General features: G+C 33.3%; 1 protein-coding gene across 3 annotated transcripts in view; it reads left to right on the forward strand.

Annotated features, from left to right (window-relative positions):
* Positions 1–18,269, forward strand: part of GALNT13 (polypeptide N-acetylgalactosaminyltransferase 13) — a 563,464-nt gene that overhangs the window by 304,099 nt on the left and 241,096 nt on the right. For all 3 annotated transcript variants that reach the window (XM_079134478.1, XM_079134477.1, XM_079134476.1), the window contains 3 exons: positions 13,280–13,446; positions 13,906–14,113; positions 16,695–16,865. In XM_079134478.1, the coding sequence (XP_078990604.1) occupies positions 13,280–13,446; positions 13,906–14,113; positions 16,695–16,865 (546 nt within the window). The remainder of the gene's footprint in view (positions 1–13,279; positions 13,447–13,905; positions 14,114–16,694; positions 16,866–18,269) is intronic.

Raw genomic sequence — 18,269 nt, forward strand, 5'->3', positions numbered from 1 at the left:
AAATGATATGAATCAGAATGGATAGAGGGGCTCTTGCAGGAAAAACCATGCTAGAATACCTAGGAAAGCAAAAAAAAAAAAAAAAAAAAAAAAAAAGCCACAGTGGAGAAGTAGTATAACCAGCTGGTAAAGACAGTTCAAAGAAACAAAAATTCTCTAATATGAATGGAAGCAGGTGAGCAGAAGACTAAAATGAATGTACACACACACACACACACACACACACACACACACGAGTTTTAAAAAGATTCAATGATTGTCATTATTCCTAATTTGAAAAATGAAAGATAAAAATATTCTGAGATGTTGTAATTTACCTACTAGACCAGAGAAAATTTTAAATTATGATGACACATGTTGCTTGCAAGTCTATGAGAACAACTGTCACATATTGATGATGTGAAGGCACATTTCTACTACCTTTATGTTGAGGGTTTGGGCAATACCTAATAACAATTTCATATGCATTTGCATCGACTTAGGTATTCCACTTCTAGGAATTTTCCCTGAAGATTCATCTCCAAATACAGGGAAAATATATGCACAAGATGTATATTAAAGGTGATGATTCTAATTGGATGATATAACTAGTGGATGAAATTTTGATAAAATAAAAGTGCACCAATTTTCAAACTATATCTGCATCAGGTGCTTATTTCTTAAAAGGGAAACATACTCCACAATGAAGAAACTTGGCAAGTACTACCTTCCTTAACTTATCACCATTAACATCAGTAATGACACCAATCGGCATTCTTTCACCTGTTGTCATTCACTAGGAATACAATGTCATGTCTATTACATTTTTACTAAAAATGCTGACCTCAGTCTAATGATATGGAAATGCCAGGCTGTTCTTAACATACATTTTCACTCTGAAACATCACCTCTTACCATAATTCACTCTGGTTACAGAGCTTTACTTGACCAATTGGACTTTTATTATCAATAACTGCATTTTTCCTTAAAACTATGTGACTCATAACCAACATATTGTTTAGTATATATATGAGTTCTGAAACATGTAGTGAATATATAAATGTTTTATAGTCAAAGAATTTTCTATGAGATGAATATAAAGGGGAAAGGGATCCGTTCAAGGAATCTTTCCAATCTTGTCTGGAGAACACCAGCCATAATATAATGGAGAGTTTTCCCTCGCCTTCAGAATGACTCAGGGGGGTTGAATTATACAACAATGTACTTATATCAGAAGGAAAGGACAGTAAACATAGAAAATATACTGGGAAATTTGGAAAGCAAATAGTTAACCATCTTTGGGAAAATTAATATTTCATAAATATTGAAATATTAATATTTGTGATTCAACCCCCACTATGAACATATATGTGAATTCTAAAGGGAATAAAACAGTTCAAATACTAAGAATCCTTAGAACTAGAAAAATATTAAAGCTTAAGAAATTTTGTTTCCTGAAGAAACTGAGATATTCAATACTGCTGAAGATTTAAAGTTGGCAGAGAAGAGAACATGAAGTTAATTAAGTGAGATCTGTGGCACCTTTAGATGTTATCATTAGGTGATGAAGAGCCATCAAAACCTCAGGTAGAGGAGTACATGTGCAGAATTTTCTTTGTGGTTCACTCTGAAGAAAATATATTTTGAGGATCAAGAATATTTCAAGGAGGCATCACTTTGACTGTATGTGACACCACAAGGATCTGTTGACTCTTAATGTCAGCTTCACCCTTATGATGTCAACAACATGTTACTGGCTTTGAATTGGATGAAGAGTAGTTTTATTGCCACAGGACTTAAAAAGTGAGACTCCAGGGTGGTCAATTGATTTGAATAAGAGCATACATGAGGGCAGAAGCAAAAACTGTTCCAGAGTTCAGATCTATTGATAAAAAAGATCAGTGCTGTTGTCATTAACAATGGAAGAATGTAAATTTACAAATGAAGGTAGCAAGTAATTTTGTTACAGAGTCACTTTAATTATAGTTTTCACATACAAAAAAACACATTTATTCTAGACAAAGTTAAGTACTTTCAACAGAAGAAAAGAGCCACATTCAGAGGTAACACAAAAGGAACAACCTCTTAAATTCACATTCTAAAACAATAAAGACCACAGGATTTATATGAATAGTATTCTTTTACTTTTGTCTACAGAGTTGTATTTTAGTTTATTTCCAAAATTCAGGAGAGTTCTTCACAATATGTCCTAGGTGTGGAAAAAAGGCTATTCAGTAACTATTTCCTTCAGGGCAGTAATTACTCCAATGGGAGTAAATAGTTGCCAATTTTGGATGGAAATTAGAGTAATAATAAGTTTTATTTTTTAATACAACCCAGATGTCAGCTGAGTGTACCCTGTCTGATGAGTCAGCTGAAACCCCAAGGGAATTTTCTGTGGATGTTAGAGCTCTTCCCAAGATTTCTTCAGTTACCTGGTGGATTTAATGTCTTTTGATTGCTTTTATGACTACTTTCTCTGCTCCTCAATATTGTACTTCAGATACTAAATTTGGCTTCTTTCCCAAATTAGAGATATAGTCATGAAACCACTGAATAGCTTAAATTTAATGGACAATGGGAGGGAAGATGGGATTGCATTATGGCATTGTAGTCAAACTTGAATTTCAGGCCTCAATCATCATTAAAGATCTTCCTGCTAATCACATCACTGTGAAAAGCCCGCTGGCCTTCTTAGTCTTACATTAGTTTACTGCTCGTGTTCTCTCCCTAGTCTCTTTTTATTTTTCTTTGGTCTCCCCCACTTTAAGCCTCCACCTTCATGAAGCAAGTGTGAAGTTCTCTTATTTATTCAAATAATTTAATAATTGCTTTTGTTTTGGGAATCTAAGCCTTCATGATGATGTCTGCTCCTCCAAAAACATGAAGGGGTTCTCCTTAACAAAGATAGTTTCTTCCCTAAGTGCAGTGACAGAGCTAACTCATAAAACAGTAAAATACTTCCTTAAATATGGAACTTAAACGTGCTTATAAGTTAAAATACATAATGACATCTTCACTGTAGTTGCCCTAGAAGACTCATGTTTCTATCAGTTTTTGCTTCTGTTTTGGTTTGGTTTAATTTGGTTGATATAGGTCTTCTGCTAGCCAGTAGTGTAATAAGGCTCTGTATTAATTAAAAAAAAAAAAAAAGACAAAGAATGTTTATTTTGAAGAATTTCCACTAGGCTAAAGTTCTTTATAAATTAAGTCCTTAAGGGCTCTTCCTTTTGAAGCTTTATTTCTGCAGAGGACAGTGGTATAGTAGGTTACAAAATGTATCTCTTTGCCAGTGGAATGCTGTATGAACCAAAACACAATATCTAGATGGATTTTTGTTTGCATTTACTCTTCTGTATTTTTAGTTCAAAGAAGACATCTGTGTCTATATGCAATTAAAAAACACTGGTATCATAACATATATGGATATATGTTACAAATATATACATACGTATGTACATACACACATGGTTTACAAATGCATACTATATATAAAGTGCTGACCCAAATGCTTTGCATATTTTACTTCCTCCTCCTTCTCATTATTATAATTACCATTATTTCTTCTTCTTCCTCCTCTTCCTTCTCCTCCTTCTTCTTCCTTTTCTCCTCCTCCACCTTCTTTTTTTATCTCTATCTTCTTCCATTTTTTTCAGCTAAGGAAAGTGAAGCACAGTTCAAAAAAACAGTCTGACTCTAGGTATATACTGTCCCATTCTGACTTTAGAGTAATAACATTATCTCAGTCTCCAGAAGTTAAACCAGTGTCATTTTCTGACCTTGGCTATGTTTAAGCTCCAAGCTTTGATAGGCACTTATTGCTATAGGTTTCAAAATTATTATCACTCTAATAATCACTGTAGGAAATTTCTTCACATGCAAGTGCTTTTTATTTCCATCCAGAGATACTGGAAGAACAACATTTTATCATGTTTATTAGAAAGGCGGTTTAATTTAAGATAGTGGTGTCACATTGTCACCAAAATCTTCACTGTGTTAGTAAAAACCCTTACCCCATATGCAAAGAAGGAGAATAGCAACAATTGAGGCTAGGCTGCCTCTTGCATCAGTTCTACTACTTGGAAACTGATAGAGATCTGAACATCAATTTCTTTCAAATGGGAGTAATAATATAAATATTTCACTAGAAATATTGTGAAGATTATATTTTCTTTTAGTCGGATATCACTGGAATAACCTGTTGATGGAAACCTTGTTTATTTTCTATTTCCATAAAGAATAGCAACTTGAAAGGTAGCCTTAGTATCTTGAACATGGGAGGCCAAGGTTGTCATTTATAGAGCTCAGCAGTCTTGGTTTAGGCAGCTTAAGATAGGGCTTTCAATGCAGGTATTTCATTGAAATTTGGAAAGTATGCGATGCAGTAGATCAGGATTGGTAGACATAATGTAATGAGGAAAGAGTCTTGAAGTCAATTGTAAGCAGGCAGTCTGTGCAGTTAAACAATATATTATCTGGTTAAGAGGGTTGTTTGCCTATGTGAGTAGTCCTTCCTCTTGAGAAAGAGACTGTTTGAACAGTTTATTGTTTGAATGAATTTATTTTCTGGAAGTTCCTGAAGCATGAAATGAAATTATTTATGCTATTGATGAGGTTATAGTCCTATCATTATACTATGTGGTTGTAGGACATCTCAGTTCTCAGGGTCAAATGAGACAATCGATAAAAACACATAGTACGATGCTTGCGACCTAATTAAGAGATGAATGAAAGGTACCCACTTACTCTTCTTTCTCATATGTGTTTCTTAAATCATGCTTAACTAGTGGAAAACGTGGCCTAACCTTGGCTAAGATTGAAAGATGGTAATGAGATAGACCTACAGGGTAGAGAAAGTAGCAGGGACCATTCTGGTTTGAGTAATAAGAGGAGTGACATGTTGGCAGAATAAGATCATGGATGTTCGAGTGCAACCAAGAAGCAGAGATCTCAGCAGGTGGCAGAATGTAATCTCTGTGTTCTTCTAACACAAAGTATTATGCAGAAAGTAAGGTAAATAAAGAGGAAGATCTAACAATGAGCAGCTAGAGTCAGAGAGAACTTTGGGATTGGGGGTACTATATGCTTCAGAAGGTCCCAAGGAAAGGAGAAAGGGCTCCTATTCCCTTGCTTGAAGCTACACTGGACAAATAAAGTTGTTCGTTTTAGTCAGCTTTTTCGATGCTGTGACTAAATGACCTGACCAGCACAACTGTAGAGAAGGAAGTGTTTATTAGAGCACTCAAAATTTCAGAGGTCTCAGTGGATGGACAGCAAGCTCCATTCTTCAGGGCTCCAGGTGAGGCAGACATCATGGCAGAAGAACGTGGCAGAGGGAAGCAGAGACAGTCTTCACCCTGCAGATACAAAATGTATACCCAAAGCCTCACGCCAATTGCATTCTCCTCCAGCCACACCCTACCACTTTAGTTACCACTTAGTTAATCCCTATGGGGAATTAAATCATGGGTAGGGTTAAAATTCTTTCAACCCAATCATTTCTCCACTGGACCTTCTTGCATTGTCTCACACATGAGCTTTTGGGGGACATCTCACATCCAAACCATAACATAAGTGTCCTCAAGTCTAAAGCATCTGGACACCTAAATCTGTGATTGAAACTGTGTTGGACATGGGGAATAAAATTGAAGATTTTTCACAGGAACTAAAGACAAGTTATTAGAACTTTGGGAATGGTTAGAATCCTACCAGGCACAATGCTGGCCAGGTAATTTTAGAGACCTTATGCATTTATCTATTTAGTACATCATGAGAATAATTTAATAATAAATTACATTCACATCATTTCTTTATAATTTCATTTGTGACCCTCAAAATTTTTGTAATATAGATGTGATGAGTTTACCATAATTTAGGTATGACAAAATTAAGTTTGTAGTTTAATGAAAGATCATAAATAGCAGATGAGGGAGGCAATCATCCACAGATCTTGCCTGGGAATATGTCCAGTATGTCCAAATAGGAACTATGCCACTAGTTTTGGGAGAAATGCATTAGAATAGAACAGAATAACTTGCAGACCCATTTTCTTATTTATAATATTTCCTTTCCCTATCTCTTGCCTATTTATTTGTCTGGTTCTGGAGAATTGGAAAACATAAGTAATAGAAGATATAAAAAAGAAATGTAGAAAAATTTATATTTCTACACCTCTAGTTCAGATTATACTAACGTAGAGATATGATTGGAGGGTTGAACTGATAATTCATAAAATAGACTGATTTTTATAATGTGAAGTTTCATTTATTCAATTCATTATTTAATATATTTTTGTGACACACAGGATGCTAGATTCTGCGAAAATTGAGATAAGATAAATCTTCCTACTTCTCTGTTTTTAAACTATTTTCTAGTCTATAGGATTAGATAGCTTTGTTGTGAAAGTTATATATTTTCACTCAGTAAGTGAAAATACTGAGACATATGCAATGTATGAGATGTGAAAGGGACATGAGTAATCTTCTATGGAATTAGAGTAGGTTAGAGAAAGAAATTCCCTGGCTTCCAACCTGAGATCTCTGTGTTATTATCTCAAACAAAAGCCATGAAATGAGACTATTTTGGAAATGTATTCTGCTGATAACAGCCCTCTCACTCCATACCCCCTATACAAAGAAAAAAGAAGGAGCCAGGAATGGGTTTGATAGCAAATGGGATGACTATGGTATGACTATAGCATATACTTGGACTTTAAAACAGAAGTATTTGGAAAGATAAAATAAAAGCCTGATTTTTTAAGAAAATTTAAATTAGTCAAGAAATTAAGATAGGAACTTACTTTTGGAAGGCTTAACACATTATACATATAAATTAACCTAAAGAAACCCATGTTTTATTTTCCTCAAGGCCCCAAGCTGTTTAGTTTTATGGAGGAACTGCTTTCCTGTTTTCTTTTGCATGGGTGCTTTGGAACATGATGCAATTTCTCTCTGTGGATATGAATATTGATTAGGAAATAGAAACCAACACATAATTCTGCACTTCTCATAGCTCTTAAAAATAAGAAATATGTAGAGAACTTGATTGTAAGTCTTTAATCATAATTATTAGTCTTCTTTTATTCAGGCAGTTAAAGGTATCCACTAGCACACTGAGCAGCAATCCAAACTAGTGTTGACAGCCATGGTGTGGAGTTCTAAATGGATTGTGTCTAACTAAACCACTGTGTAATTATGGATCTTTGTGATTCACAGTCTCATCTTCTAGTCAATTTTTCTTCCTTTGATGTGGCATGTTGTGTTCTGAGCTTATCTAAAAACATCAATATGCTTTTGAAAAGGATAAAATCAAATTGTAACAGTTTATGTTCCCATAATGTGTGCATAGCCAAGGGGAAAGATGGTAAATAGGCATGCTATCTCACAGTATTTCCGTGTTACAGACATTGGAAACATGATTCTACCCTCATTCTCACCCAAGTACAGCAACAGGATTTTTTTCCTCATATGTTTCTAAATCCACAGCAAAGGAACAGAAGATTGGAAAATTTGTGTATATCTAGATGACAGAAGAAGTTGTAAATGAAGTAGAGAACTTCTGACTCCCCACACCTACAAATACAGAAAATAGTGCCATCTTAATCTCATCTGATATAAAAATATATTAACCTAGTGCATTGTATCTTAAAATATTGATGAAGACAAAAAGAAGTTTTTACATATTTAAAAATGTCTTTATTAAATAAATTTATGTGGCAGTTCTCAACTTTGACTTCACAAAGTAGTTTTTTATACCTAATATACATGTGTGAAATAAAAATTCCATTACCCAGGTCCATACCCTAGACACTTTAATTGCAATCTCTGTTACTGAAACCCACACACTAGTATTTTTCAATCATGTGGGATAATTACAACATTCAGTCAATATTAGGTGTCACTGATAAATCATTAAACAATTAAAAGGAAATAAACTTTCACTTCCTTTAAGTGTTACTAATTTAGCATATCAATGCAGTGTTCATAAGAAATTCTGCCATGTTAAAACTTATGAATTCACTGGAAAATCAGATCTCAGGAACTTGCTGTGGTGAGTGGACATCAATCACTATAGCAGTCTGTTACTTTTACTCCAAAGTTAATTACAAAGTTAATTACATAAACATTGTGACCCAACAATAATGTCAGTTTTTACAATTCCATTTAGAGGTTTCCATAAAAGAAAATGATGTCTTCATAAACCAATATCATTTAAAATTTCATATAACATAAGTGTTTGAGAAAGGAAACATTAGTTAACATTGTTACCTTTAAAAACAAATTGCATTACATTTATTACTTTATTATCTATTAATAATATGCAGAGTATTTAATTAGCTATGTGACTTGAGAATTGTTTTCTGTAAAATACAAATTAGAATTAGCCAACTTTGAAAGTCCTTTCCAATTTAACCATTGGAGTTTTACTTTGCTGTGTATACCAAGCAATATCGATCACATATTTTGAATAAGACCTTTGAGAATACCTATTTTAATTTTATTATGTGAAAGATATATGAACTGAGATGAAAAGTGCTAAAATTATTCTTTTAATATCACAACTTGTTTCTCATGTTATCAGGGAGAGGATGCTATTACCTAAGTCACATCTATTTATTTTATTAAAAGAACTTAAACATACTTTCCTCAAATGCTTTTCTTGTTTTGTTTGTTTTGAATTATTTATGGGTAAAACATCAGCTAGTTAAAAACTCTACCAGCTAAAATACTAAGGGCATTTTCTTAACAAAACATTACTCGAAGTAGTTTTTCTTAGTTAAACCAAAAACATATTGTATTCACCTATTCTGAGCTGTACTTTTTTTTCACTTTGCAAGTCTGAAATCCAGATGACTTATGTAATCAAGTTAGTTATAATATTGTCTACCAGCTGGCAACAGATACATAGGCAGTATTTCTTAAGTATGAGTGAACATGGTTCTTGCTGCTTACATAGTCATTGTGTCAGTTCAGTTATGTGCACTAATTATATGTGTTGAAATTGTCAATTAACATTTATTCATATTGATTGAATTATGATTTAGACTAGAATAAAGAATTTTCTCAAAAGAAAGGCAGGGAATTGCAGCAAAAATTAAATATTATATGATAAAACAAAAATTTTATTGTTAGAACAATGACTGCACTTCTGCATTTTTTTTTTATTTTTTATTTTTATTTTTTGCTAATCATCAACTGAGCAGGTTATGTAGCCTTGTCTCTTATGTCAACTAGGGACCAACTGCGTTGGCATCTCCAAGGATCTTGTTAGAGATGCTGAACCGTGGGCTCATCTCAGATCTACTTGAATCAGAATCTGAGTTTTAACAAAATCCCTGTATAATTCATTTTCTCCTTAAAGTTTGGAAATCACTTTATATAAATTTATAAAAACTTTATAGTACCAAGCAAGATATTCACAAAGTGAAATTTTTATATTTTGCTACTGAGATGTGAGCTGAGCGTTTGTCTCTCATAGACTAAAACAATGCAGCTTCAAACTGGAGAAAGACCCTGAGAACAGGTGAAAGAAATTTAAAAGCTCCAGGATGCGTGCTGACATAGTTAACTCTTAAATTAAACATGGCAGTATTCATGGAAATCTGGCTCCAAATAAAAGTTTTTCTAAAGGCTCTACTTAAATTAGGTATTTGTTTGTTTGCTTTTGTGGTACTGGGAATTGAACCTAGTGGTGCTCTACCACTGAACTACATCCCCAGCCCTTTTTATATTTATTTATTTACTTTTATTTTTGAGACAGAGTTTTTCTATGTTGCTGATGCTGGCCTTGAACTTGTAATCCTTCTGCCTCAGCTTCCTGAATAGCTGGGATTACAGGTGTGCACCATGGCATTCATCTCTCTAAGTAGTGAATAGATTCTACAGATAAGAGAAAATTGTGCTATAGTTTATTTGACAGCATTGTTTTTCTTTCCTAGTGGTACATAAAATTATGCGGTAACTTACGATACAATGACTTTGATGAAATACAGACATTAACACCAGTACAATGTATCACAAACCCATCAAATACCATGAAAATTATTACTCTTGTTCCTACAGATCTTTGTATTCAAGATAACTGGATAAAATGGCATAGAAAATGTTTAGTGTATATAGCTTAAGAATTATCATATTAGTTATTTTATTATTACCTAAAGTCTTCTCTGATAAATGACATTTTCCCAAACACATTGCAGTATACTTTCAAAATAAAAATTGCATATATTTAAGATGTAAACCTTGATGTATTGATGTACATAACTATTAGAAAATGATTATTAAAATTAAGCTAATTAAAATACCCATCTCAATGTATCACTATAATTTTGTGTGATGAGAAAGTTAGAACAATTCTTTTAGTACAATTCAAGTATACAATGCAGAATTATTACTATAATCATCATACTATACATTAGATTTCTAGAATTTATTCAACCCATATAACTGAAACTTTATTCTCTTTGATGAATAACTGTTTATATAGGAAGAAGAGGAAAAATTAATAAACCTATTAGTCACATTTTATTTTTATGGTACATTAAATAATGACAGTGGATATTTGCTCTAAGTAAACATAATAGCTGCATTCATAGTAAATTAGCTCATTATAACTTGGACACATATAATGAATATAAAATTAACATTTGTAAGTGAATTTTTTAACCACAAAAATAAAACTTGATAAATGGTTTCAGATGTTGGACCTAAATATCTGCTTTTAGTTTGATATTTTAAATATTTTATCTATATTCACATCTCATCCATATGTTCTTAGTTGGCATTTAGTGTAACAAATTAAATTTCTATTTAAAAGAAATCACTTTTATTCTAAATGACATCAAAAAGCCTTTAGTCACTAAAAGTCTTGGGTCAAATCTGTGGTTGTTGACTAGTGGACTGTCTACGTCCTTTTTTTCCCCAAATTTAATTCTTTATTTATGATGATCTCTGTCATATTTTGTGCTTGCCATGCTGAAAATGATGGAATTTTTTTGTTAAGTCGGAAGAGTGGGTTTTCAGAACAGTAGTAGAAATAAAGAGCAGAGCCTGTCTTACCTACAGAGATTTTTTTTTTTTTTCTCTCTCTCTCTCTCTCTCTCTCTCTGTCTCTCTGCCTGGAGATACAGCTCAAATGATGAGAAGGCAAGGGAGAGCATTTGAATTTTGCCAGCAGAATAGGAAGAAATGTCCATGAGTCCAACTACTTTTTTTATTCCCTACATTTTGATTTTGTAGGACACAGTATCTTTTGTATGTGGATACTTAGTAAATACTTTTCAAATAAAAATATGCTGAAAATTGTTATAATTGAGGGGTAAGCCCATATTTACTTGACTATCATGTAGATTTCAATGATCAGGTCATTCTTAGTTTGTTTTAAATTATTATAAAATCTCAACAGGCATACAATACATTTTGTTTTATTATGTGCCTTCAACTCCAACATTTCATTGGGGTTTCTCACTAACTTGCAAAGGAAACAAATTTTAACAATGCCACTTTGTGTTGTGTAATATAATATGTTGTCATAAGTAGCAGGGGGTATCTGGTTTATTTTTATCTTATAGAATTATTTTAATTTTTTAGGCCCTTAATACCTTATGTTAAAAAATAACGAGATGAATAAACTTCTCTTCTTGCTGCAGATGCTCTGTGGTATTCTTCGCTGTCTATAATCATGATGATTTAAAATTACATGACACAAATATGTGACTATAGACAAGTTAATGGGGAAGGACCCTTTGCATGTGAAACTTGGGGTGATCACTTAGACTATTGAACATATGATTTACCCAAACATTTTTTTGGACTGAGTGCTTGAAAAGGTAAAATCTGGAAAGTTTTGGATGTGTAAGCCAAGTTGAAAGCTTTTCTCAAAACATTAAGTTCAGAAATAATGGCAATCATTAGACAGTTCTTCATGAAACTGTATGTTCTTGAGACCAGCAGCATTCGAATTAACTACTTGGAAGCTATTCAGAAATGAGGATTCATGGGGACTGACAAGGTGAGTCCCACCTGCCCAAGCTCAGGGACCACACAGGTCCACACAGGTCCACAGACTTCTCCTCTATGGAAAACATGATAGATGCTGGTCAAGGGAACATGGCAACATCACCTAGCAGCAAGACCACCTGCATGGCCACACCAGCTGTAAGCAGGGCCAGCTGGCCTCCACCATGCAGCATAGAGCTGACTGCCACCTTGACATATGCAAACATACCTGCACACAACACTCACAGCACCACCACAGGACCACACCTACAGAGGTGCCCTCTAGGGGAGGGCAAGGGCTCAGGATTGCCAACAACATCAGGTAGGTCGCAAAGAGCAAGCCCAGCAGAAAGAGACCACACAGCACTACCAGGGACCTGGGTGGGGCCTGGCTCACCCTTGCCTCCACAGTCACTACCAGTAGACCTGGGTTCCCCTGCTCCTCCGGCACAGAAATGTATGAGGGGAGACTCCAAACCTCCAGGAGGTTTGTCACCACCACAGGCGACTGCACCAGATCCTGTTGACCACAGCCCAAAAGCCCATGAAGAAGAAGGCCACCAGCAGACGGATTCCCACCAGGCAGTCCAGAGAGGGTGCTGCCTTGAGTCAAATGGGGGCCCTCCAAGCCAGGGTAAAAGTCACAGCCCACTCTTTTCCTCAGGTGATGTCTATGCACATTGAAGTTTGAGAAGTGCTGGTAGTCAATTTTATTTTCTGATCTCCAGTAAACAGGAAATTTTAGGAGTCAAGATTTTGACTCCTAAGTCTTGTCTTGAAAGTAGACATGGTTTACAGCATTCTCAAATGGAATGGAAATCATACATGATTAGATTTTAGAACTGAAAAATAATTCCCATTTTACATGCTTTAAATTCCTGCAGAATCATGTCTGTTTATCTTCTTATGAATTTTTGACATATAATAATTTTTTATAAACAAAGAATAAAAATTATAGCCACTAAATGAATTCAACCATCTCTGTTGTACCGGGTGTTTTATTGACAGTCTCAGAATGTTATTTTAGCTTTCTCAGATATTTTTCTTAGACTTGTGGAAATCATGCTGCTTTGTTCTCGGCAGGAGTTAAAATAAAATATTAGTAATTATGCATATTTAATTTTCAAAAGGCCAAGTGATTACTCATAGCACTTTTAAAAAAAGAAAATGATTTTAGATATTCATAAAATGTTTCCTTGGAAAGGGTTTCAAGTCTGAAGTTGTGTTATTATGAATATTCCTTGTTACGATGATCAGAATGAAAAATGAATTTATTAACTTTCTTCTTCTTTTTTCTTTTGCAGATGCAAGACAAAAGTCTACCCTGATGAACTTCCAAACACAAGTGTAGTCATTGTGTTTCATAATGAGGCTTGGAGCACTCTCCTCAGAACTGTTTACAGTGTTATAAATCGCTCCCCACACTACCTGCTCTCTGAGGTCATCTTGGTAGATGATGCCAGCGAAAGAGGTATAAAATATTTTTTCTTGTACTTATTTTATTAGAAATCCTTATTATGATCAAGAAATAGCCAATCAATCCTATGTATTTTGCTTTATAATTAATTAATCACCTATCAAATTTTCATCAGTATATTTTGACAGAGTTCACTCCAGGAAAACTTAACTAATTCAGTTTTATTGTTATTCTTTCTGACTTTTATTAACCTAAAAGATCCACCAAAATGACTTTCAAATATATTTTTTCTCCCCTATCAATTTGCTCATATTGAGAATTTATATACCTGATATATAACATTAATTAATTGATAAAATCTCTTATACTATTCTTCCTAATGCAAAAAAGAAAGAAAAATTCTAAGAGTTGGTCACCATTTCTGTATGCTGTATTTCCACCTTGGAAGTATCTGTATTCTGTCTTAAAACAGTTTCAATTTTTTTGAAAAAAAAATCTTATTGCATGTTACAGATTTTCTGAAGTTGACATTAGAGAATTATGTGAAAAATTTAGAAGTACCAGTAAAAATTATCAGGATGGAAGAACGCTCTGGGTTAATACGAGCCCGTCTTCGAGGAGCAGCTGCTTCAAAAGGGCAGGTCATAACTTTTCTGGATGCACACTGTGAATGCACATTAGGGTGGCTGGAGCCCTTGCTGGCAAGAATAAAGGAAGACAGGTAGGGATTCCTGTGTTATGTCTGCATGGGTTATGACTGAACCTGTAAGGGCAGTTTCAACTGTCCATCAGAATTTCTCTTCCAAGTTACTATTTTCAGAAAGTTTATTCCACATTTTTTAAAGTAATATTTCCCCTTATTTAATACAAAAGACTGGCTTAGTCATGTTGAACATTCGTGTTTGATGATGAAATAAATAATTCAAACCATAAAATGTGGTGAATATTTACTTCTTAGATAAAGGCAATCAATTTGAAATAGTACAATAGGTTATAAGCACATTTCCAAAGCAACTTTCTGTGTCCTCACAACCACAGTGTAAGGCAGGTAATGTAGGTGTTCTTACCTATAGTTTATAATAGGAAAGAAGAAAGAAGTTACATACCTTGCACTAGTTATTAGAAGTACTAGGAACAATAATTTAGTTCTTCCCACTCCCTCACCATGTTCTTTTATTCTATCAGTGCCTTCAGTCAGTCAGAGTCTAGTTCAAAATCACCTTGAGGCACTTAAGAATACACACACACACATACACACACATATACTTCTTAAATAAAACCATGGTTAAAAAACATCAGGAACCATAAATTTAAACAATATTGGCATTTTCTACATACAAATTGTGAAATTTGATAAACTGAATAACACTTTACAGAAATTAAGCACCCTTATACATATTTCCAATTCTTTCTGATGATGAAGCTATGAAATAAAAGCTTTTTTTGCAGATATCAATCAACTTTGGTGATAAATAATTCTAAACATCTAATGAAGATAACTAACACTAAATACCACCTGATGCAAAAACAAAGCCCTACATAACATCTTGCTTGTATAGTTGTTTCAAATATAGCAGAAGAGTCTTTCTAGAATTAAAGTTTTAAATTAGATGCTCCAGTGAGAACAGTTTTTTTTTTTTAGTTAGTTCAACCACATCACATAAATGGCAGGATTTGGTACTTGCTAGGAATATGGATAGAGGTTGTTGGTTAAATGAACCACGGCAGTTGAAGAAAGCAATGAAAACCTTTTAGTCAACTGAAGGTAGTACCCACCTAATAACATTTTGTGTGTTGTACAGTACCCACAGGCAAGTAAGACTGGCTATGTAAAAGGAACCTAGAACATTCTTAAAATGTGTTACTGGCAACTTTTCAAATGTTATACTGCTTTTTTAAAGCATGTGTTTCATGCTTTAGTAATTTTTTAATGTAATGTTAATAAGATCACACATTAGGCCATTTATTTTTATTCTAACAATGTATTTGTATTATATTTGTATATAGTGAACTCTAATCTCTTGTCCTGATTATAAATTCTAACATTGCCATAACTAGATAATAAAGTCTGTTCAAAGTTATTAGATCTAATTTCTTCTTCCCACAAGTTAAATCTAGTGAGGACAGAAAGATAATGATTTTGTTGAGTTTAGAATCACCAAGGCCAAGTGAATCCTGCAGATTTCAGAGAACCTCAGGATTGATCAATAGTGTGAAACATGAGACATAGGTTAACAGTGAGTTTGGGTGACCTTGGTGTTAAGGAACAAGAAGAAATAATAGGCAATGTTTCTTTGTTTTCCATATCTGTGGGTGACTTGGGAGCCTGTTTATATATTTATGTCCTACCCAATATGAAAAATACCTCTGGTCTTCAGAATTAGTTACAATCAATGGAATCCTGGGGAGACCTGGACTTTTACTTGTGGAGATGACAGAAGGTTTATCCCACAAGAAATCACGTAAACTGGGAGTAGGGGAAGAATGAAAGAAGGTACAACATAAAAGAGTACCTAATGATCTCTCCAAGCAAAGTAATCTAAAAGCTACCATCTTAAAAAAGTTACTATCAAGAACATAAAGAACCCTGGTTTTCTTCTGACTTTAGAAGAAGTAGGATAAAACATGAGACTAAAATAGCTTATCTTACCCTGTCTTAAAATTTCATCTGGTTTGGGACACCTGGAAATTCTTAGCTCTAGGACAGTTGACTCAGAGATTGTCACCAACCTGTTTTTCCTCACAGTAAACATTTACTTATTCTGACAGTTCATGATGTTAATTGTTTATGTTTCTTGTTTTTCCTAAGGGTGTTTTCTTCATGAAGATTTTCTCAGAACCCTCCCTTTAACATAACCTATCCAATTTGAAATGCAAACTACCAGATCTAATTTTCTAGCATCCATTCCCCTGCTTTTCTGTATTCCATTGCTTTTCAGTGGGTTGTTGCTGAAATGATGCATAATCTCAAAATGAATCTACTAATCATGCTGTGGGTGGAGGTTTTATAAAAAACAGACCACGCTTACCCTGCTGAGTTAGTACTTAGGGAGCATTTGGAAATCAGCTTGAAGGTCAATTCATGTATTTGATTAGATTTTACATAATGACATAAAGAAGACCATAAGAAGGATATAGTCAAAGGAAATAATTTCACATAGAAAAAGGACAAAATAAAATTAAGTCATACTTAAGTCATAAAATAATTACATTTTTATCATAGCAGCTAAAATAAATTTGAAGAAGATAATGTAGCATTTAAATGATCATTTATATGTAAACTGGTTTTAATTCTTCTTTAGGAAAACAGTCGTATGCCCCATCATTGATGTGATTAGTGATGATACCTTTGAATATATGGCTGGGTCAGATATGACTTATGGGGGTTTTAACTGGAAACTGAATTTCCGCTGGTATCCTGTTCCCCAAAGAGAAATGGATAGGAGGAAAGGAGACAGAACATTACCTGTCAGGTATGTAAGTCATATCAAACAAAGAATAGCATGTGTGTTCCTATAATATAGTTAGGTAATATTATAATTTTTTTTAATATTTAATTATTTTAAAGTCCTAAATTTATTATTCATGTGTGTATATATATATATATACATTTTACCCTTTACATAATTGTATAAGCATCAATGTGATATTAAATCTACTTTACATTAGCATAGGAAAATCTTAGTATTGGTTGAAATGTCAAATATGTTTCAAAGGTTTATGTATTCTTATATTCAAAATATACTTATTACTAATTTTCATGTGACAGTAATGTGCTAGCCTGGATAACCTAAAGTAAATGTATATCTTATTTAGAAGTTTATACTTTATATTAGAAGTGTTCTCAAAATTGAATTAACAAAAAAATGTTTTGGTAAATATCTAAATTTATCATTCCTTAGAAGGCCATTCCCCTTTAGAGACAGCAGAAAGATCCATTTGGAAAAATTTAGTATATTAACAGTTATAAGTTATTTATTGTTAGTTTCAAATTACTTTAAATAGCTACTTAATTTTGAATATTTTTAGTAAAATATTTATGTGCCCTTAATAAAAAAGAACTACATATGCATATTTAGTTGTCTAGATAAGTGTTACTCTCTTATTAACACAAAAGTATCACCTTCCTACTTTAACACATTACTATGTACCTCTTATCTGCAATCAAAAATTGATTTCTTGAAAAATATTCACTAGGTTAGCTCTTTAAAGATTAATTTGGCAAATCATCATTCTATTGTAACAATAGAAAAATATCCTAAAATTCTAAAATAACATATATATAACCCATTCTCTAAACAATGCTACCTGGCAAACTACTGAGAGTATGACCTATTCATTGTTAACTACTTAATAAATCAAAACTAATCTTAAACTTTGGCTAATAGAAGAAAGCAGCTCTAATTACTTGTTATTGAGTAGTTAAATATTGTTGGCTATTAACTTCTTAAGGAAATACTACTCCATCAACTAGAATGGAACGTGGCTACTAACATTTGCATAAAGACACATAAATTATCATGTCAATATTTAAAGTATTATTTTCTGGTTTTTAAATCTTGTGTCATTATCACATTCACCCAGTTCAGATGATCCTTACCTTTAACAACCTGGGAAATACCACCATTATGAGAAATTCTCTTTACCTAGATCCTGGCTTCATTTAATGTTATCTGATTGTTAAGATTCAGAACTCAAATGAATATCGAAATGCTTGACCAATGCACTTAAATATAATATGTTTATTCATTTGAAAAGGAAGTTTATAAGAATACACATTTGTACTTGTTTTAAAAAACAAGATTTGTTTTGTTTAATTTTTTTATCTCAGACAGTCAAAGATACATAATTAATGTAGCTAACCTTCACAATAAGAA

This window comes from Sciurus vulgaris (assembly GCF_902686455.1).
Source record: "Sciurus vulgaris genome assembly, chromosome: 3".
Lineage (NCBI taxonomy): Eukaryota > Metazoa > Chordata > Mammalia > Rodentia > Sciuridae > Sciurus > Sciurus vulgaris.